Source organism: Pecten maximus, chromosome 8 (assembly GCF_902652985.1).
Source record: "Pecten maximus chromosome 8, xPecMax1.1, whole genome shotgun sequence".
Taxonomy (NCBI): domain Eukaryota; kingdom Metazoa; phylum Mollusca; class Bivalvia; order Pectinida; family Pectinidae; genus Pecten; species Pecten maximus.
Window position 1 is genome coordinate 16,310,079 of NC_047022.1, and position 23,656 is coordinate 16,333,734.

General features: G+C 34.7%; 2 protein-coding genes across 3 annotated transcripts; one reads left to right on the forward strand and one right to left on the reverse strand.

Moving 5' to 3' along the window:
* Positions 1–2,324: 2,324 nt before the first annotated feature.
* On the reverse strand, positions 2,325–11,944 carry LOC117332152 (proline-rich protein 11-like). Its single transcript, XM_033891037.1, has 9 exons — positions 11,856–11,944; positions 9,846–10,002; positions 8,640–8,768; positions 8,163–8,384; positions 7,738–7,821; positions 7,391–7,500; positions 6,937–6,993; positions 5,902–5,995; positions 2,325–5,224 (listed from the first exon to the last, which is right to left on the reverse strand). The coding sequence occupies exons 2-9, from the start codon at positions 9,996–9,998 to the stop codon at positions 5,069–5,071; spliced, it is 1,005 nt and encodes a 334-aa protein (XP_033746928.1). The 5' UTR covers positions 9,999–10,002; positions 11,856–11,944; the 3' UTR covers positions 2,325–5,068.
* On the forward strand, positions 11,930–22,023 carry LOC117332595 (spindle and kinetochore-associated protein 2-like). Of its 2 annotated transcripts, none has more exons than XM_033891569.1 (9): positions 11,930–12,058; positions 12,847–12,918; positions 13,624–13,719; positions 14,632–14,712; positions 14,981–15,161; positions 18,550–18,683; positions 19,254–19,297; positions 19,715–19,790; positions 20,150–22,023. In XM_033891569.1, exons 1-9 carry the CDS (start codon positions 12,026–12,028, stop codon positions 20,207–20,209), a joined length of 777 nt encoding a protein of 258 aa, XP_033747460.1. In that variant the 5' UTR covers positions 11,930–12,025; the 3' UTR covers positions 20,210–22,023. The 2 variants fall into 2 exon arrangements, with proteins under 2 accessions (XP_033747460.1, XP_033747461.1); XM_033891570.1 differs by having other exon boundaries at positions 18,553–18,683.
* The last annotated feature ends 1,633 nt before the right edge of the window (positions 22,024–23,656 follow it).

Below are 23,656 nucleotides of genomic sequence, written 5' to 3' on the forward strand. Positions count from 1 at the left end.
TATCCTGTTGGGTATACATACAGGAAATGGCAGTAGGTATATGTTGACACCTGTTATTACACCGTCACACAGGAAATTGAGGTAAATATATATTTAATTTAGTTGATTAGTTATTATAAAGAATCAGAATCCAAGGGTTACATTCTTGATAAATATATATAAGTTATATCAACTTCTGTAGATAATATATACAATACCTGGAATTTCCCAGGAAGCCCTCGGCATATTTATCTATAAATTAGCCAGTGCCCACAAATAAGCCTCGGCATTCACCAATGTAGAATACAAAATCATTAATGTTTAAATAGTAAGCTAAAAGTGGTTCACAAGTAAGTCCTCCCCAAACTTTACACTGAAGGGAGAGGCTTATACATGTATATATAATTATCTGATACAAGGTATACAACATAAATTAAGTTATCAATATTGTAACACTATGTCATAGTATATCTTGTGATGTTGTAATGCAAGTCTAATTAAGAAAGCTTTTATTTGTGCTGCTTTAATTCTTTGATGATATAAGGATGATTTTTGACATTGTTTGCTTGTTTACATTATGTGTTACTGTTTAACTACAGTAAATGTATTCACAGTTGGATCAGACATAAAAAAAAAGTACACTTATGTACACTGTATAAGGTTTTTAGCTCACCTGAACTGAAGGTCCGGTGAGCTTATGTCATGGCGCGGCGTCCGTCGTCGTTCGTCCGTCAACATTTGCTTCAAATCGCTACTAGTTTTTATTTCCATTAATAAAAAAAATGAAGGCGTAACATATGTTTTATTATCTATCATATTATTGCACTCTTTCAATTTTGGAACAAGGTATTGCTGTACAATACACTCTGGTCAGTTAATTGTTCTTTAAAACTGGTAGTTTTGATTTTCTATTTGAAGTTATAGTGACCTTGATCTACGACCTTTTGATCTATTGATGAGGAAGCAGCGTATGAAGTTATGAAGTTTGATCGTGCCCTACTTATCTTGTTATCTAGAGACCAAATTTCTATTTGTAGTAAACATGACCTTGACCTTTGAACCTTAAAATAAATTCCATGCAAGCACTTTGAACAAAGGAAGCATTCTGTAAAGATTGAGCTAGATATAGGTTCACTTGAACTTCAATTATTGTCTGAAAAACAATTTTCTATTTATAGCTAGTGACCTTGATCTTTAAACCTTTTACCCCAGACAAGCACTGCGATGAGGAAGTGCAAGTTGGAATAGACCACTTGAACTCTAGTTAATTGTCAATTACTATAAATAGAAACTTGGTTTCTAGACATACTAATTGTAACCTTTGACCTCAAAAAATCCAAAGCAAGTACTCCTAACAAGAAACTTTGATAGGTCCACTTAATATCAGTTAATGTCCTGCAGAAAGCATTTACCATAACTTTTGCCTTTTGACCCAAGAAGAATTAACCCCTTAATCACGCAATCTTGAGAAAACATTGTGATTAGTTTGACCTTGATGTTGTAAATGGTGATCAGCAAGACAGCATTATATTGACAATATCACCTTCACATCTTTGACGGGATGAAAAGTAAGTTACTCTATATTTTCAGTGTCTAACCATATCAAAAAATGACCAGTTCTCTTCAAGTTTTCATCACAGTGCATTATCGTAATTGTTCTACTCCTTTCCTTGATGATATTGATAACAATGGAGATTTGACTTAAAATTTCACAGTAAATGTCGCTTACCAGGTGTTTTCACCATTGAAATTCAAGGGTTATGTTCTCGATGGTTATCTCCCCTTCACCCCTGAAATATGCCATGACAAAACCAAGACAGACTTCCACATTCTGATTATATATACAGCTTTCAGGAAAACAAGAGGTCCAATGGGCCTGCATGATTTGTCTATTCAGTATTTTGATGACTATTTGCCTTTAATTATGAAAAGAAATTGAGTGTTTTAACAAAATTGAATCCTATAACCTTGAGTATATATAGGTCATGGTCATTTCTATTCACAAATTTTGTCAGGTGACATCACAGGAATCCTTTGATATGGGTCAAGGCCATTTTATTTCAAACAAATCAACCAGCCAAATATGATTATAAGATTTTTGGTTTTGGAGAAGTTGTATATGTTCAAAGGAAAAAAAACAACATGGTTTGCAATTTTCAGTCAGAACAAACATAAGGGCTGCCTTGTATGTTTTGATTGTGTAGGGCTACTTTACCAGAAAAGGAGGAGATTGAGTGGTCGTAATGCTATTTTTGCATGTGCAGAATACGAACACAGCCACTGGAATTATGAGGATGAGGTATTTTATGTTAATAAAAAAGAATGGACAATTTTTATTTTGAGGAATGATTTATTTATATATTGGCACATGATGGATACAAGTATATACATATATATATATATATTAAAAGCAATAGGAAAGACTGATACAAATCCTGATATTCCTAAACTGACTAAAATCAGGAATGAACATTTTACAATATATTGAGTGGAAGTAAATATCTCATTTTAATCAAGATTGCATATTTTGATGCATTAAATGAGAAGACTCCTATAAAAATTCCCATTGTTAACATCAGCAATCAACAGTCAGTCATAATAATATATTTACTTACATGAACATAATTTTCATATATAAATCCATGAAAAATGAAATATGTACTTCATTATCATATGTTGCAATTTTATAGAATTGCACTTTGACACCAAAAGAAGTTTCTATTTAAATCCCAAACACCTTTATCATTGCACATCACTGTTTTATATGGCCTAGCAGGTCCATTCTAGGTCTATAGAACTCATTAAGCAAATACAGAATGTGGATCCTCATTATACTTGGTGATACTTATATAACTTATCATCTCTTACTTATCTGATTCCTTCCTATCTTCGCTATCTTTCTGTGTCTCTTTTTCCTTTTGTGGGCGTTTTCTTGATATTTGTCCTCATAATACCCTGGCTGTTGCAAGAATATACTTATAAACAGATACCATATTTCTATTTAGCTGGTAGCTTCAATCAACCATGAAATTCGAAATTATTTAATGCAAAAACCAATGACTGATTGGGTGGTTAGGTGGTAGAGTGGTCACATACCTAGGAGGCTGGAGTTCGATTCCCTGAATGGACATGATGGTATGGGGATAACCTGTTTGGCCATTGACTACATGGGTTTGTCCTGGTACTTCTGTTTCACCCCATATTAAGACCCCTTGTTCACTTCCATCCAGGCCAACAAGAGTGACTAATGCAAGTTTTTTATAACTTGCCTTGCAATTTTTTGTAAAATAGATAAAGTTTACATTGATATATTTGCAACAAATGACCACAATCACATTAATTTTTTAAATGTTTGTCCAGATATGAAATATGGTAAAGGTTTTTAAACATTTACCTTCCGTGCATCAAGAGGCATAAGAATACAGGAGATTTAAAAGACACCGAAGTGAAAAGGATGGAAGGGGACTACAATTGGTGAATTTGAGTAAATCCTTTATTCCATCCTTTAAAATCCTTCATTCCATCCTTCATTCCATCCTTTAAAATCCTTCACTCCATCCTTTAACAAAGACTTAAGCAAAGTTTTTAATCAGTATACAGTAACATCTGACATTTCAAATAATGAGGAACATTTTGTGGTATTTCAAAGATTTACACATGCAAAGCAGATAAATCAATATGAAAGACAAAACAGTTAGAAAACGTATCACATGCTTTTCTACTAAAGCCATTAGAACTATATTAACACTATCACATGTATATTCTTAATCTCTGTTGATATTCTGTCAAAAAAGACCATAATTCGAAAGACACACCACCTTTTGCCTCTTTTAAACTCTGCACTTCCCATACATACAGTACTGTATAGTACAGTGCTTGTATTAAGTCCAATAATAAGTTCTGTTCAAAAGGGCATTCCTTCGTTAAGAGATCAGAAACATGCACAATTTCTATTGATGAAATCTACATATGAACGATGATTATATGAGTGTTTGTTCCAACAAGCAATGAAATTTGCCCCAAAACGTACAGGGAAAAGACGTCCCAGGTATACAAATATCGTATGTCTTTGCATTAATTAGTGATACTTTGGGCTTAAATCTCGAAGAACTTTGGTTTATCTTGAGAGTAAAACTGCTGTATTAATGTGATTAAAAATTTTGCTACTTGGAAAAAATACCTATTTTCCAGTAAGTTTTATTTTGAAGACCTAAACTTTATTCAAAAAAAGGAATGCCCTTTAAATTTGACGTAGTCTTTGCATTTAGGCATGGAATCTTACCAGGCATACCTATGCTGGTGACAACATGCACTTCACAGTTTTGAAACAAAATATTAAGGAAATGAACATATGCATACAGTATATTTATAAGATATGAATAAACAAAGTGACCAATATTCACCCTCTAAATGCAGAGAAGTAAGAAAAAAAACCTGTCAAAATTGTTAATCTTATGTACTTTGAAAGACATAATGGATGAAAAACTACTAGTATGACAATAACACTTCCAACTGATAAACAGATATGAATACAAGGGCAATGTTACAGCCTGGTAACAAAAAAAAAGAAAGAAAAAGGAATCATTATAATGACATAAAAATAGACATGTGTTTTGTAGTATTCGTTACTTACTGCAGACCCAAAGCAGTATAAATCATAATCAACATTGTATAAAGCTCAAGATATATCTCAACATGACATGATATTACCGCTAGTAATAGCAGATCTACAGCATGTCCTTAAACAATTTCATGCTTTGATGATTAGAAAATAAATCCCTATACCAACTTAATGAAGCGCTCTATTGGAACAGACTTGCTTACGCCTGTCTGAAGGGGGATAACTTCTTTTATTGTTACGAGATTATTGTTTTCAAAATGAAAAAAGATACATTTTGATATTGTTTGATTCTAACAAGGCTTGAACAGCTACATAGGAATATATAGTGTCACCGATATTAAATATATTAATATTTTTCCTGATTAGTTTTAAGATCTAATATTTAACAAAGGAGTTGCTACATGATAAATATATATAACACAGCCAGAAGTAGTTTATATAGGAATATCACAGAACCACTGGTCTAGACTAGTTAGCATTATCCATAAGTGGGGATTGTTTGCATGGAGTAGTGCTGTCTGGTGATTGACGACCTGGAATCTGAGCCAGTGGGGATATCTTATGACGTGGCGACGGAGATCCATCCATCGAATCATCACTGGAGGAGCGGCTATCATTTGCAAACTGAAATATGAAGTATAAATGTAAAGAGTTTAGAATAAGGAAATAGCCATGTTTAGATGTCAGATGTATTCTTAAATGTTGAGTGCTTCATATACCTCAACAGTGTGAAGAAAGCAGATTTTAAATCCAGGGCATCCAGTTAATCCTTGAGTTTAGTAATTAAGTAATCACTATTTCTAAGAAATCTGAAGGGTCAAAACATATCAAATACACAGCTCCCTTCAAACCAAAGAGTCAAATCTCATATTGGAGAATCAAAAATACCAACAAGGGCTTTAATATTGGATGTCTTGAAAATTTCCTTAATTCCCCAAAATGTTAAAGTTTCTTGTGCTCAACTTTACACAACTGATAATATTTCACGAGTTTACACTATTGTGAAAGTCTTCACAAATGTGATTTTTTTTCTTGGTCCAAAATAAGGTCAGAAAAAAAAAGAAAATATTTAATTCTATGTTAAAATTATTCTATTATGGTAAAGCACAAAGATTCCTGTTGATATCATATCTAGGTTTGGATATACATAGGTGAGATGGTATTAGTGATAATACAATAGTACAAATCTATCCTTAGAAGAGAGACTTTGCTACAACATTAACATGGTACAAAATCATGTCCAAGATCAAGGCGCACATGTACACTAGATAATATAGCTAAAAAATCTAAAATATACTCACAACAAACTTTTTCTTCAATGCTGTAGCCATCATGGGAGTTAAGCCCTTTCCTGTTGGCCGTTTGCGTTTCACTATAGGGGTACCCCCTGGGCTTCTGTAAAAAATAAAAGTGAAATAATAATACCGGTATTGTTTTGGAGAATAAAAATGCAAAAACATTATATGTTTTGTCACCAACCAGACAAATTCATTATTCATTACAAACTTGAGTGTCAGTCAGTTTCGCTTCACATTAATGTTATAACAAAATATCTATACAATTCAATTAAAACTATTGTTAGATCATATTTTTAGTTAATGACCTTTAAAGTTTATCAGTTATCTAAATGTGATGTATATCAACATAAAGTTGTAACAAGACAACAGTAAATAAATATGTCAAAGTTACTGGTAGAATAATATCACAAAGAAAATTTTGCATTAAATTTATTTTATTTTTGACATTGGGATAAAGGTCACAGTAATATAATTGCAATACAACGAATACTGTCTGTGCGAAAATATCCACACCGTGAACAGTTTTTGGAGGCTGACTAAGCGAAAATTTCAATGCACGAAAATATCCACTTTTACAGTATCAAGATGCGAATTTACCAGTAGAACCAGTACTGTACCACAGGAATTATGCTGAGGGATATTTTGGGGCCCATAGTATGTTCCATACCCAACTGAAATTATTTTATGCTAATCAATAATTCAATATACCTCTTCTTTTAAAGAGGAGATTGATAATATTAGACATGTTCTGCTTCAGTGACAGTCATAAATTGTTTTCCTAAGATTTTTGAATACTCAAATCCTGGTATAACCAGGTATGTGGGAAATAAATATAATTGTTTACAACAAGTGCAATATGACAGGAAGAGTTTTCTTGATTTTTTCTAAGCTTGAAGTTATACAAATATTATCATTTTTACAAAAAAAAAAGTGTCAATTCAAATATGAATTATTATCAGTAATTTCCAGTTTGGCGCAAATGGAGATGAAAACACCAAAGGGCATATAAACTTGATGGAAAAAATAATAACAGCTTACCTCTTTATAGTGGTTTTCTTCAGACTGCCTTTAAAACCTAGCACTTCACTTGCAATCCTACAAAATAAAATTCTAATGCTAAATACTAAATATTACTTAATTAACAGACACTACTAATATGTGTAACCAGCTGATAAGGGGAAAAAGAGAAAATTGCAAAATGTATTTCAAGAATTTTTTTAAACCTTTTTCATCTGCAAGTACATATAATATTAATATGCAACAAGTGCACAGACTTCATACACTGAATGATATAAATGCTGAATATTGAATTTATATTTTTCTGAGAGTCTGCATTACAGTATTCAATTTTGTTATTTACCAAGTAATACTTCAGGTATCACTAGCTAGTGGCCTAACTTTCTTTCTCTATCAATCGAACATAAAAATCATTAAAATATGTCCTCTACTTAAACTTCCAGACTAAGAACATTATTTCTATCACCATGCTCACCTATCTTGAATATTTTCCTTGCCCTGGCTTATCGCTGTCTTCAGTACCCGTTGTCTTAAGTCAAATTCAGGAGACAAAGGCGTACTCTGTCTCTGGTTGTTTTCTGCTCTCTGAAAAAGAGATAGAGTGACATTCGTAGGTCCGCACTCTTGAGTCTCAATTATATTATTAAAACAAAATCCATACAATATTTTCATCAATATTAATACATACATTGAAGTCTCCCATGTCAGTTTCACTTTAAGAAAATGATTTTAAAGATTTAAATGCATTAATAAAAATCCATTCATTTCTTACTATATTTTTTTTTATTGAGAACATTGGCCTTAATAGACGTGGTATCATACCAGTGGTGGTCTAGGCTCAGCTCTCCTCAGCTTCACCTGCTGTAGCTGTTCCAAGGTCACAGAAGGTCTAGTATTGCTCTCCTCCTTAAATTGGAAAAGGCCTATTTATTTATTTTTTTCCAATGTGTAAAACTTCCAATTTATATTTAACATTAAAAAAGAGAAAAAAAGAGAATAAAATACATTTATTGGTTTTTGGTGTATGGCTGTTAAAATTAAATCTAAATGAATTCTGTATGAAATGTCAGTAACTCATTTTCTTCACTGAAGTTGTAATAATGTTTAGAAGTATCAGATCACATTTGAATGCTCTTAACTATATAGAAATAAACATTAAACATATGCAAGTGAGCAACTGCTGACGCTAAATTCCTAACAGTTTGTACCGTGTATAGAAGTTACATTAATTGGGTCTTGTTGATTACCTTGGAGCTGATTCTTCGCTTCCTTGTCCTGATGTATGTCGGGGTTGGGGTGTGTACTGGAGGAGGGGGAGGGGGAGGGGGTGGAGGTGGGGGTGGTGGAACACCAGCTAGTGGTATGGGAGCAACTGATGCCATGGGCACCGCAGAGACTGACTTCCCACACTGAGGACACCGACATCCTGAGCAGGTTCCAGGGGATAAAACTGTAGTTTTGTCTGCAGACTGAAATTATACATGCAAACCTGGTTTTCTTACAACAATACTTATGATATATGAATTACTTATCAAAGTCAATGTTACATCTGCTTTATATATATAAATATATCCAATCATGTTTTTTTCAAGACAATTTCAAGATGGCAATTTTACTTCAAGTATTTTGCAATTTTGCCAACAAAATCTTCAAATTTAAATGTTATTTCCAAGGACAAGGAGTGAAAAATCCTTTAACAACGAATTTGATTGTGTAATGTGTACCTGTTCTGGTCTAGATTCTCTCAGCTGCTGAAGTTCTCTTTCCAGGTCATCCAGCCGCTCGAACATCTTCTGGAGTTCCTCCTGGTACCAATGATGGGGAAACACCTTGTTGCGTGCTACATTTAAACTCTGGAATACACATACTCAATGTCTGAAGCATTATCTTAAAACATCAGCATTTTGCATGTATGTTGTGATAACTTCAGAATACTGACCGAAAACAAACAAATCGGTTTGTTTATATGTATGACATTACAGGTCTTTTTCTCACTGGTTTGGGATGGGGCCATTTTGTCTCAGTTTGGGAAGATTTAGAAAATTGGTGAACTGGGAAAGACTTTTCAGTAGTAAGCTGAACATTTTGGGAATTTGGCTAAGATATGAAATAATTTCAATTGGGAATGGGGCCCATTTATGACCCAAAAAAGCCCTCAGAAAAGCCCTGCTAGTAATTTATAATGTTTGGCAAAATAAATATAGCTGTTCTGGAATTAATATTATGACAACAGAACATTGATAGTTTAAAGAGGAAACTTTGCAATAGGTAGCAAACCTGTTACAATGTTATCAAATTTAGAAATTGTTTCAGATGAAACTACATTATTTGTATTGCATCTTTGTCAACTCAATTTTAAGTCTTTAAAATTTGACCATGCATATTAGGATCAAAGGCATTCTGATAATGTTTAGTGACATCTTAAACAGACATGCTATTTAGTATTTACACAACTTATACTAAGTTGTCCCTTAAAACTTTACTAGTTATCTCCCTTTTATCTGTCACAACTAGTGAAGATCATTTGCTGAAATAAAATTTGCTCACAATCATGAGCTTAACATATAAATTTTATAAATTTTAAACTTCAGATATTTTGTTGAAACTCTGTCTTTGGCATCTGTTTCATTTATAATAAAAATATGAATCAAGAGCTCAAAAGCAATGCACTGTACATAATACACTAAAATTGAATTGAACTGTTGATCATGTAAACAAATCAAACATTAATTGTCTGATTTAGTATAATAAATAAAAAAAAAAACTTCAATAATAATCAGCTGCCTGATAATTATAATAGAGTAACAAAATTAAGAGATCAAATCCCAACTGCCCTTTCAAGATAGCAGTTAATAATAGTCCAGACAATATTAAATTATAAAATTAAATAAAAATCATTGTAAAGGTTATATATAATTCATGTGACTCACCTTTCCTAGACACCGACTGCACCAGGTCAAAAGCTTACTGACACCAGTGGCTGCAGCCACAAGCTGTCCCGTCCTAAACCATGCTATTGGGTCAGGGCCGGACACGTCCACCTTGTTCCTGTATGGACTCAGACTGAAGGGCTCAAGCTCCATTTCACTGTAAATTTGTAATTGTACATATCATATGTAGATTATGCTTTAAGTTATTTAGACAATTAATTGCAATATGATGAACTGTCCATTATATCTTTTACTAAAGATTGCCTATTTTTAAATATTGTAACTGTTCCATGTTCTATGTCTATATGTGATCGTATGCAATTTACCTGTGTCTTGATAAAGGGGCAGATTGCCTCGAAAATTCGACAATTTACTTGTCTGTACTGTCGTTATTACTACTTGACATACATATATCTATTTCTAGTAATACGCATCCAACATTTGTTTGTTAGGATCCAGTACCTATATTGGTTTATACCGTTGTTATTACTTACTAGACCCTATATATATATATATTTGTTACAATTTCAACACACTGTCATAACTGGTTGAAAGTATATTTAAATCTTAGACCAGGCCTAGGTCATCCTTGATGAATCTATCATTCATAACAAATCCTATTTTTAATGATCCAATATATATGTTGATATATGTCTGGATTGTCTGTGCCTTCTAATTTTCAAATATTTATCTGCACATGATTCATTTTCTTTTTCATTGCACTCTTCATTATTTTGGAGAATTCGAAATAAAGAATTAAATGAATGAACTGCAACTTCACCAATTTGGGGATCAAGCAGTATAACAGATACAGATACTGTGATAATTAGTATTACCAATTGACTATCATGAAAAAAACATAGAGATGAGTAAATAATGAGTTATCAGCTTTGAATCCATTTATTTCAAATTCATGTTTTGCATCAGGTGCCCTTATATATAATTATCAAATTACAATACAAATCTATTAACGTAACAGTGGAGAGTATAAAGTCACCACCTAGCTCAGGCTTCGGGGAATTTCCCTTCAGAGTCTAGTGGCCATGGTAGGATGCTAGTCTTGAGAGCAAAGGTTGTTAGTTTGAGGCCCAGCACAAGCAGCGTATTTTTCATTAGTCTGTGACAGATTTTGAAAGCTATAGGAGCTCGAGATTGAAAGACATCCTTAAAGTGCGCTATATATAGAACCTGGGCTTGAAAGTTCCAAAATATTGACTCAAGACACCAGGTTTATGCTGTGGTCTCTCTTTCTATTTATTTTATGTTGTAAATATCTATATTATAATTGATTGTTAATTGGAAGTTCAGGGCATTTGGTTTCCCTACCAGTATATACAACAGATACAAATTATACCTATCGAACCTAATCCACAGGGAGAGTTGGTTGCAGTTTGACACGTGCACTGTACATGTATCACAAAATGAGCCTAACATGCTCCTGTTACAATCACAGGGGCTTTACATGTTCCTATGACCCAGAATGAAAAATTAAGCCATGAGACGGACCCTTAGATCATTAAGTATATATAATTCTTCTTAAATAAGTGATCTACAGATCTAGATCTAGTTTGGACCCTAAGGTTAATTTTGCATTCTGGATCATATAGGAAGGTCCCTGCAGTTACATGTATAATAGGAGTAGAACCAGAGACATATATAGATATCTTGATATTATGTAAACTTTGTACAGCTTATTATTACAATTTATTACATACTATACCAACTACCACTTTAAAGTAGCAGAGGTGTATCATCGACTCATATTATTGTATAGATGTATATTACATCTCGATGGTATTGGTTTTAAACCCTGGATAATGGATGTTCATTACCAAATACCGGGCCGCAAAATACCTGTGCTTATATTATGTTCTTGACACTTGTGGCTCATTATCATGACCACGGACAAACCAAGCAGTAGTTTTTCATCGATTACAGCAATCGTCAAATGATCCTATTCGAATAACATGCACCGTATGTCAAACTCGAATTTAATACATTTCATTTTACCTGTTGAAATCTTGTTTTTTAACATATCATTTTCCTATTTCGCACAGGATCTGTCTCTTCAGCTCTTCAAACCTCGCGCCTGAGATGGACGAATCAAAGCAATCGTAACAAAATGTATCAGCCAACCAAATTCGTCATAACAAAAAGCGGAAGTTGAGGTAAAATTCAAGATGGAGCAGACTGTGAACTCGTTGGAGTCGATGGTACTGATAACTTTATTTTCTCTGAAGTGTTTCCGTATTTTTATCTAACCAGTGCTTGCTTATTGATTAATGTATGTTGCGATATTCCACTGCCCTCTCATCGTGATTATATTCCGTGCTTATTAACCAATTTAACGATCGTATGTTTACAAGTTTTACTTTCATTTTCACCAAAATAAATACATGGATCGATATCGATATGAACACTGGTCCTATCCTCGTCTGTCAATACATCCAATATATAATCATGTATTGACAGACGAGGCTAGGACCTCTGATATGAACAAGTTAGATTTAAAGGCGATATTAACATCAGAACCCTTCGGATTATACAAGCCCATTAAAAATATTTGTATTTTTTTGGTCGGATTGTCGTAGTCGAATAACCGAAAAATACGACTTTTCCAACCCAATTAAATGATTTTTTAACACATGATTCAAGAGAAAATAATTTTGGTTTTTGAATTTTTACCCGAATAAACGAAATACCCTATTAAGCGTTACCTGGAATACCCTATTAAGCGTTGCCTGATTCAGTGGAATGTACTGTATATATATGGCAATAGACTGATAGAATGAATATATTATTCATATATATACAGTACCTACTCCTATACGTATATGAGGTCTTATTCCACCTGATTACATTGGTGGAAAAGTTTCCTGTCGTGTAAACCTCTAATATTATTGGAGTAATACAGTACCCTGCTTATATGTCATCCATAGCTACCTACATTATCGCAATTAATACGACAAGGAAAGTATATGACTGTGCATTTTGTTTGTAGTTCCAGAAGGCAGAATCAGATTTGAACTACTTATCGAGGAAGATAGACTTTGAGCTTGGACAGAAAAATAAGGTATATAATGGAAACACATAACATGTGATTCACAATCACATTATGTTGTGTGTAGCCTTTAGCTTGTGTGTGCAAATGTAATGTAATGTTGGTCAGTAAATGCCACATGTACTATATATACAACTGACAACATGCATATGTATACAGTCACTGCCTCCCCATTTATTCTTACAAACCCAAAACATTCAGAGACCACCTCACAACATATTTAGAGGATGAATGTGCATAGAACAGCAGAGGACTGGTCACCAGATTATGCCTTAGTACAAACATTCAACTTTGTTTAATTGACTCATGCATTCACTGGAGCCATCTACCAGACTCATGCATGCAGTAACTGTAGAAGGCAAAGAATTCAGGGATAACTTTTTCCAATTTTTGTATGTTACGTAGTCTTTACTCCAAAATTTGGGGGGTACTCATTTAGAATTAATAGAATGCACATGTATGGAAACATACTAAGACAACTGTGCAGGTAAGTTTATGTCTGCTTTCAACCTCAAATGTATTTTTAAAACCTAACACTGCTTTAGTTATGCTTTTATAGAATATTATAATGCATCCATTCATATGATATGAATGATCAAACTCTGTAAGACTTTGATATGTTATATTATGATAATGCATTGTGTATCTAATATATGTCTGTGATATGATTATAATTGCTGTATGGTACACAGATGCAAGTAACTTGTTTCATTTTAGGCAAATCCTGCTCAATTGATTGAAAAAATCTCAGAAATCAAGAAGGAATATGGTGATTTGGTTAAGGAAGCAGCATCTATACAGGAAGCTCAAAAGGTATTTATATTAGGCTTTCCTTTTGGGTTCTTTTTTTCATGGTGGATTGGACATACTGACTCCCAAACATATATATAGGCCAATGAAACAATGTGAAAAAATGGTAAGAGGGGTACTTATTTCGAATTTCGATCATAAGCTTACCCAGTAAAATACTGTATATGATTATGAATTAAAGGTGGTAATTGAATATTGGACAACTGTCAAATTTCACTCATAGACAGTTTTGGCCTCGCCTTTAGATGTCCATTCCTACTTTCACTGATTGACTCTATACTAGCCTATAAATAGCCCAGAATACAAGTTATATTTGAGGGATTGATGACATATGAAAAGTGAGGAGACATATACATCAACACAGTGATGTAAGAATGGTTGTGGTGAAGTTGTATACGCTGGTCCTGTCATGTTGTTTAACATCAGAACACATGTTTTTTCAGTCATTATGGATTTTGATGCCTGAAGGAGCTTTGCTCATTTGCATATTATCTCAACAGGTGTCAATTTTGATCCGACAGGGTTTTTTGCTTATAGTTATTTGATTACACTTTTTTTCAGAACCCAGTGTTACTTTAAATTTAATGACGAATTTAGACAAGTATGCAATCTTCCGATTTGCACTTAATTCACATTTATCAGAAAATTGTTACTTACTTCGGCCATATTATTAGCACTTTTATCAAACATTTAAGTTTACTTTAATTTATATTCTTCCTTGCAATAAGCATTTTCATAGGCTTAAAAAATTGTTATCAGTCCAAAACATCACTCAGACCGATACATGCATGTTAATGATTTAAGTATGATATCCAGCTCTCACCTGTTGTAGGATGGAATGGCCTCTTTTACTTACTTTGGTTTGAATTTGATGAGAAAACTTTAGAGTACAGTGTCAGTGTAACTGTTTTACAGGAAGCGGTGGAGTATTTCAGAACACAGTTGATGGCAGCGTGTCAGTTACTCCAAGCTCTGCAGCAACAGACTGGAAAACAGGTATAATGAAACAAGCTTCACAATCTTTAAGACCCAACAATAACAAATATTATATTATAGTCGATTGTTAAAACCTTTTGATACAAACTTACGGTTACACCTGCATGCTAATTATCATCCAGTATTAATGTTCAGCTACGTCTTAACCTATTGATCCAGTAAACCAACTCTCTGATTGTGATAATGATGTCATTTCATACTGTAATTATCATTATCTGCCCATTTCACCAATAAAAAGTTCACCATTAGGAATGTTGTTGTCGTTCAGGATGGGGAGAGACCAGAGGAGCTTGACAGATTAGAAGCCATTCTAGGTATCAAGTTACCTAGTAGTGCTGACAAACCGCTGGCTGATGGTGGAGGGGACACGGAGGAGGAGGATTCATCTGGCACAAGTACCACATCTCCTGATGTACAAGTGGAACAATCTAAACCAACAGTTTGTAAAGGTGAGTATAACACTTGTGTTAGTGTTAATCTGTACACTGCAGGTTCATGTATAAAATGTGTGTACCTATAATATGCAACAGTATAAACATGGTATGCACCACCCTGGCTTGTGCTTATGTGTACCTGTGCAATCCTGCATGTACAGGTGTGTACATTTACAGTAGTGTATAGGGGTACCCAACACATAACTTGTGTGAATGTCTCCCTGTTGTACCCAACACATAACTTGTGTGAATGTCTCCCCGTTATACCCAACACATAACTTGTGTGAATGTCTCCCCGGTATACCCAACACATAACTTGCGTGAATGTCTCCCCGGTATACCCAGCACATAACTTGTATGAATGTCTCCCTGTTATAACCAACACATAACTTGTGTGAATATCTCCCCGTTATACCCAACACATAACTTGTGTGAATATCTCCCCGTTATACCCAACAAATAACTTGTGTGAATATCTCCCTGTTATAACCAACACATAACTTGTGTGAATATCTCCCCGTTATACCCAACACATAACTTGTGTGAATATCTCCCCGTTATACCCAACAAATAATTTGTGTGAATATCTCCCTGTTGTACCCAACACATAACTTGTGTGAATATCTCCCCGTTATACCCAACACATAACTTGTGTGAATATCTCCCCGTTATACCCAACACATAACTTGTGTGAATATCTCCCCGTTATACCCAACACATAACTTGTGTGAATGTCTCCCTGTTGTACCCAACACATAACTTGTGTGAATGTCTCCCCGTTATACCCAACACATAACTTGTGTGAATGTCTCCCCGTTATACCCAACACATAACTTGTGTGAATGTCTCCCCGTTGTACCTAACACATAACTTGTGTGAATGTCTCCCCGTTATACCCAACACATAACTTGTGTGAATATCTCCCCGTTATACCCAACAAATAACTTGTGTGAATATCTCCCCATTGTACCCAACACATAACTTGTGTGAATGTCTCCCCGTTATACCCAACATATAATTTGTGTGAATGTCTCCCTGTTTGTCTCCCTGTTGTACCCAACACATAACTTGTGTGAATGTCTCCCTGTTATACCCAACACATAACTTGTGTGAATGTCTCCCCGTTATACCCAACACATAACTTGTGTGAATGTCTCCCTGTTGTACCCAACACATAACTTGTGTGAATGTCTCCCTGTTATACCCAACACATAACTTGTGTGAATGTCTCCCCGTTATACCCAACACATAACTTGTATGAATATCTCCCCGTTATACCCAACACATAACTTGTGTGAATGTCTTCCCGTTATACCCAACACATAACTTGTGTGAATGTCTCCCTGTTGTACCCAACACATAACTTGTGTGAATGTCTCCCTGTTTGTCTCCCTGTTGTACCCAACACATAACTTGTGTGAATGTCTCCCTGTTATACCCAACACATAACTTGTGTGAATGTCTCCCTGTTGTACCCAACACATAACTTGTGTGAATGTCTCCCTGTTATACCCAACACATAACTTGTGTGAATGTCTCCCTGTTATACCCAACACATAACTTGTGTGAATGTCTCCCCGTTATACCCAACACATAACTTGTGTGAATGTCTCCCTGTTATACCCAACATATAATTTGTGTGAATGTCTCCCTGTTGTACCTAACACATATAATATAACCTGTGTGAATGTCTCCCAGTTATACCCAACACATAACTTGTGTGAATGTCTCCCCGTTATACCCAACACATAACTTGTGTGAATGTCTCCCCGTTATACCCAACACATAACTTGTGTGAATGTCTCCCCGGTATACCCAACACATAACTTGTGTGAATATCTCCCCGTTATACCCAACACATAACTTGTGTGAATGTCTCCCCGTTATACCCAACACATAACTTGTGTGAATATCTCTCCGTTATACCCAACAAATAACTTCTGTGAATATCTCCCCGTTATACCCAACACATAACTTGTGTGAATATCTCCCCGTTATACCCAACACATAACTTGTGTGAATGTCTCCCTGTTATACCCAACACATAACTTGTGTGAATATCTCCCCGTTGTACTCAACACATTACTTGTGTGAATGTCTCCCTGTTTGTCTCCCTGTTGTACCCAACACATAACTTGTGTGAATGTCTCCCTGTTATACCCAACACATAACTTGTGTGAATATCTCCCCGTTGTACTCAACACATAACTTGTGTGAATGTCTCCCTGTTTGTCTCCCTGTTGTACCCAACACATAACTTGTGTGAATGTCTCCCCGTTATACCCAACACATAACTTGTGTGAATGTCTCCCTGTTGTACCCAACACATAACTTGTGTGAATGTCTCCCTGTTTGTCTCCCTGTTGTACCCAACACATAACTTGTGTGAATATCTCCCTGTTGTACCTAACACATAACTTGTGTGAATGTCTCCCTGTTTGTCTCTCTGTTATACCCAACACATAACTTGTGTGAATGTCTCCCCGTTATACCCAACACATAACTTGTGTGAATGTCTCCCCGTTATACCCAACACATAACTTGTGTGAATGTCTCCCCGTTATATACCCAACAAATAACTTGTGTGATTGTCTCCCCGTTATATACCCAATAAATAACTTGTGTGATTGTCTCCCCGTTATATACCCAACAAATAACTTGTGTGAATGTCTCCCCGTTATACCCAGCACATAACTTGTATGAATGTCTCCCCGTTATACCCAACACATAACTTGTGTGAATGTCTCCCCGTTATACCCAGCACATAACTTGTGTGAATGTCTCCCCGTTATACCCAACACATAACTTGTGTGAATGTCTCCCTGTTGTACCCAATACATAACTTGTGTGAATGTCTCCCTTTTTGTCTCCCTGTTGTACCCAACACATAACTTGTGTGAATGTCTCCCAGTTATACCCAACACATAACTTGTGTGAATGTCTCCTCGTTATACCCAACACATAACTTGTGTGAATGTCTCCCAGTTATACCCAGCACATAACTGTGCTGTGAATGCGAGTTTCAACCTTAACAGGTGAAACTCTTTAGGTGTTTGTTTGTGAATATGACTTCAGATACAAATTGTAATATCTAGTACATGTAATAGAAATTTCAGATGTGTGTAACAGACAGGGTTTTGAAAATAATCTGTTTTAATACAGTTAGCTAGCTATGATGGGTTAGAGTTCTATACTTCGAATCGATACAGAGTAGTGCTTTATTTTTATTTTTTTATTTTTTTTTGGGGGAGGGGGAGTGTCAATCTTCTACCATTTTGTTACTGGTGTTCGAACAGGTTTCTTGGTACTAAGATTTCAAAAATACCCTTTAATAGTGTCTAGCAATGTTATTTTAATGTCATTATTCAGAATTGTTTGTTTACATTTTGCATTCCATAAAAAGCAGTTTCAGAACCACAGTTGTCACCAGCATCACGGCGTGCAGATTGTTCAGAGTGTCAAGATATCACACAAGAGGAATTTGAATCTGTGTCAGAACTTGTCAGGGGCCGATGTAAACTAGCTGATGTCAATGTTGTAAGTGTATTAGAAACTCCGTTCATTATATATATCATTTGTGTTCCTACATCCCATCATGCTTGACGACACAGGCCATAACTTAAATATGTCATTTCTGTATGTCTTTAGTTTTCCTCTCTGATCTGTCTGTAGCAACAAAACAGTAAAAAAAAAAAAAAATCTCATACGTTGGTCATTCAATTCTTCATCATCATGTACAGGGCTTTTTCTGAGGGCTTTTGAGGCCGTTAATTGGCCCCATTCTAAATTGAAATTATTTCATTTTAAAGCCAAATTCCCAAAATTTTCTGTTTACTGAATACTCATGAAAAAATCTTTCCGAATTTACTAATTTTCTTCCAAGAAAAAAGACCCCATCCCAAACCAGTAAGAAAAAGCCCGAATGTTATGTGGATCAGCCTCTCTTTCTTTTTCCCATTGGCGTTCATCACAGTGATGTTTCATGTTTCTAGATAAGATTATATTGATTAGCTGCTATTTTTACGAGACACATGTTCAATTATTTTAGTTTGTTAAGTCTTTTTTGGAATACATGGACATTTTAATAAGCTTGATGATTATTTGTAGGTATATCGTGTACTCTGGAGGCATTTTAAAGAAGAAAATAACAGGTAAATACATATAACATTCTGGAAATAAATGCAAATTTAGTCTTATATATAGGTCAAGTTGAAATAAAAATCTTTCGTTTGTCTTTTGAAAATTGAAAACATATTATATCCTGTGTAAACTTGCACTATTCAGATCAGGATCTCTGCCTAACACATAATTCAAAATTGGATACATGTAATACCTGGGGTATTCACCTATACATGTATTTTATTATGAACATTATAATTACTGTTGGTCAAGATAAACCCCGCAAATAATTATACCATCAATAATGATCACCATCAATGTACATTGTATATATACATGTAAAAGACACAAATTTCTCATTTGATAGGCCTGATAAATTAGCCTTATACACAGTTACCGGTAGTTGATGACTACTCCCTTGGTATCAAACTCTGTTTCTGATTTTGTAGTAAGCCACTTAATCCGGGAGAGATGTTCAAAATGGGTTTGAAGGTGTCCGGTACGACAGGAGAGGCAAAGCTGAAGGTACTTTGATAGTTTATTAATCACAGACCAAATATGGAAATTTATTTTGGAATTGTAAGGTTTACACAGGGAGTTATTGAGTTATCTTCGACCTGGTTAATTCTGTTTGTCAGATGGAGTATAAAGTACACTGTTCACCCAATTAAACAAGAAGAGAGAAAATTTAACAATGTTTCATTACTGTTTATATCTTCCGTTTAACAAAAAAAGTTTTCTTTTGTCAGAGGAAAAATTGTAAACTATAAGATAAAGTTTGAATTTAAAAATTTCTTGGTGTCCAATTTAGTTTGAATGATATCTTTTGTATCCAAAGTAACTATATAATTTTTATATAGGGTAATCACTTTACTGTTGAACAGGTTCTACGGGCATTGAAACTCTGCACCATATCAGCAAAGAAGGAAGTCAAGCTAACATGAACAATTTAATATGTTGAATGGGGCCGACTTTTATGTCAGTGTGAAACAAACTCAAATCTGTGAGAATTCTATTTAATGAGATCTTTGGTGAACCTGGAGGTTCAGCGGTGTGATGTGAGTAAGTTCAGCCAATATTGGGTTAAACAACTCCCAATTGCAATAGCATTCAGCAGTGGATTTGAACTACAGCAAACAAAATGTTTGGCCAAGATGTTTTGTGATATTGAAATAACATTATTTTAGTTGGAACTGGGTTATCAGTTTGAAAGAGGCATGTAGTGTAGATGGATTTTAAAGTTTGCATTTTGGGAAAATTTATACATATACATATACAGTATATGATGTTCATAACAGATCATTTGCATATTTATATACGCATCCAAACATACTTTACAATAGAACAAGATTTGTCGTCACCTGTGTGAGTATTGGAGGTAAGATCATTATACATGTCTGATGAAACGGACTGGAGCAATATGTGCCAGTTTTTCTGATACTTTCAGAAGAATTTGAAGCTGGTAGACATGAACCCTTTCTAAGCAGATGTTACAGGGTATATATGGATGTTCATTGGTGCAGAATAAAATGCACCAGCGGTACCTGATAGTCATGATGTGTTCAGGCATATTTGAATGAGGGACCATCAATTGAGAGTGCTGGACATTTGAAGAAAAAAAAACAAAAAAAGTACTTAATATATTAATCAAATTCATTATTGGTGAGTTTTACATCTACATACTTCTACCTGTCAAAGGTCCCTGTAGAGTTAAATGGCGATCTAGTTTGATGAAATATTGGAGTCAATAAACATTTCATTATTAAAACCTATCCTCCTTTCCAATACATACTACACAATATTTTCTTTGCTATATTTTGTAATTAACTGATCTGCCCTCTCTCTGAACTTATATTTACACTGTAGGTTAAGTGCTAATATTGTGCAATATGGGTTACCTACACAAACACTCAGTTACATGCAGCTACCATCCCTTACATCAGCTACCATCCCTGACATCAGCTACCATCCCTGACATCTTCTAGATACAACTGTTAGTACAGCAATACATTAGCACAATATATATATGTATATCTATTTTCTTTGTGCATATGTGCTGTCAGAATTTGCAATTATCACCAGGAACAGAGATAGGCATCTGTTCATAGAGGAAATAAATTTTACTTTGAAATGTAATTAATTTTGTAATTACTTTTAATGTTGTTTTACTTAATGTTGACTTGTACATACCGGTAATAATGTTTTAATATTTTTGTATACATCGAGTTGATACTAAACTTAGTGGATGAGAATAGCTCAGTGTGTATATATCATCAAACACTATCAGTATTGTTGTTGTATGGAGTAGTCTGGTATTGTGTGAGCAGTAGTGTTTTATTAAACTATTATGAACATTGAATGCCTATAATTATACATTATACTGCCATCCATAAAAAGATATATACACAATCTTTTGACTTGTTGAAATATTATGAGCGCATCACTTGACTTTAATTTTACAAATTCTTAAAGATAATTGATTTGTCAATGACAATTGCAGATTTTTATGAAAGTAACCCACCTCACTGAAGTTTCAGGGAGGGTCAAGTTAGGAATCTATACTCCAAAAATGCATTTTCATTTAGCTGTACCACAACAATACACTAGAAATATCCCTCCCAAAATTTTTGTTCAGTGCATAGTGTATAAGAACTAATGGATGGCAGTGTAAGTATGAAAATGATCATTTAATATAGGCATACTCGTGCATTATACGGTGTACTTGAAAAAGGAATAAATGACAGAAAAAACAACCTTACTTGTGTGTTGCATTTAATTTCTTGAATTATGACAGGAAACCAATGTTGCTGCTGTTATAATAGTTATTTCCTAAGCTCTATTATCGGATGGTAGTATCTGCCTCTCCCTCTCCCCGACGCATGATGATTATTTCCTCAAAAAAAACCTGATCATCACATGCTGGAAGATGAAGTGAGCTATGCCATGTTGCTGGTCTGTCGGTCTGTCCTGGTTCAACTTTTTACTTCTTAAAACCATAGTGAATTCTCGGGTTTGGTTTGGTTTGTTTTATTTTACGTCCTATTAACAGCCAGGGTCATTTAAGGACGTGCCAGGTTTTGGAGGTGGAGGAAAGCTGGAGTACTCGAAGAAAAACCAACGGCCTATGGTCAGTACCTGGCAACTGCCCCACGTAGGTCTCGAACATTTCTCGGGGCTGGGCAGGTATGGTGGTTGATATATAAAAGTTGGTAGACGTTTCATTGCGATGTACACTGGACCCAGTAGTTCCTCTGTAGATGTACCATTGTACACTGTATATCAATGGGTGCTCCAATGAGTCAGAAAAGGATTTTCAGCATCAAACAAATATATATATAGCCTAGAATTGTGATAAATTTGTTTTACACTGGTAGTTGTTTGGAATTGGTCAAAGTTTGAAAAACAATTACCTCTACCCATATTCAAGGTCATCGGGGTCAAATACAAGGAGGTATGTTAAAAATTCAAACCACTTCAGTTTAACCAAAGGCTTGATTCATGATATTTTGAAGGTGGATCTCGGGGACAATACTGAACAAAATTTTGAAATGACCTTGACCTTAATTCAAGGTCAGAAGTAGTCGGATTTGTTAAACAAGAGGCTCATAGACCTTATTATTCACCCGAGGTCTGATATGCATATGCAGATAAGAGATATGCTTTTAAACTAACGTTTAACACATCTCACTCCTGTGACCTTGACAGAAGATAAAGGTTCTTTTATCAAAACTAGAACACTAACAGGTCAGCAAGTCCCACACTAATTGAGAAACCATCTGCCATATTGCTGAGTAAGAAAAATGTACATTTTAAAATTGTGTATAGCACTCAATTTGTTATCTGCAATTTGTTTTATCTGAACTCCAATAACAGCTAGAGTTCTATACATATATCAAACTTGACCTTGACCTTTGATTCAGTGATCTCGACCTTTGGTTAACTGGCTACTTGTTTTATTACAACCAATTTAGCTTCATAATGCCATAACAAAATGTTCATCAGTGAAAAGATAAAAATTTCGACTTTTACCCAGTGTCCTGGACCTCTTTGAACCAACAGTCTTAACCATTTTCAGTTTGCATCATGTTTAATTGTGACTGAATTTGCTTTGTCATGTCATAACAAAATGTTTTATCAGTAAAATCTTACAAAAGATACCATTTGACTTCAACCTTTGGGCCTTATTACCTTGACCTTTGAGTTTGATTTTTGACATCTGCATATGTTTTTGGTGTACTGAACAAATAATCATGACCCTTGGCCTCATGGTTATTGAGAACTTGAATGCATGTCCAGGACATTTAATTTAACGAACTTGGTACGCTTCATCCCAGCATGCTACAGGTCTAATATCATGACACTTGGCCTCTGGGTTTTTGAGAAGTTGTTTA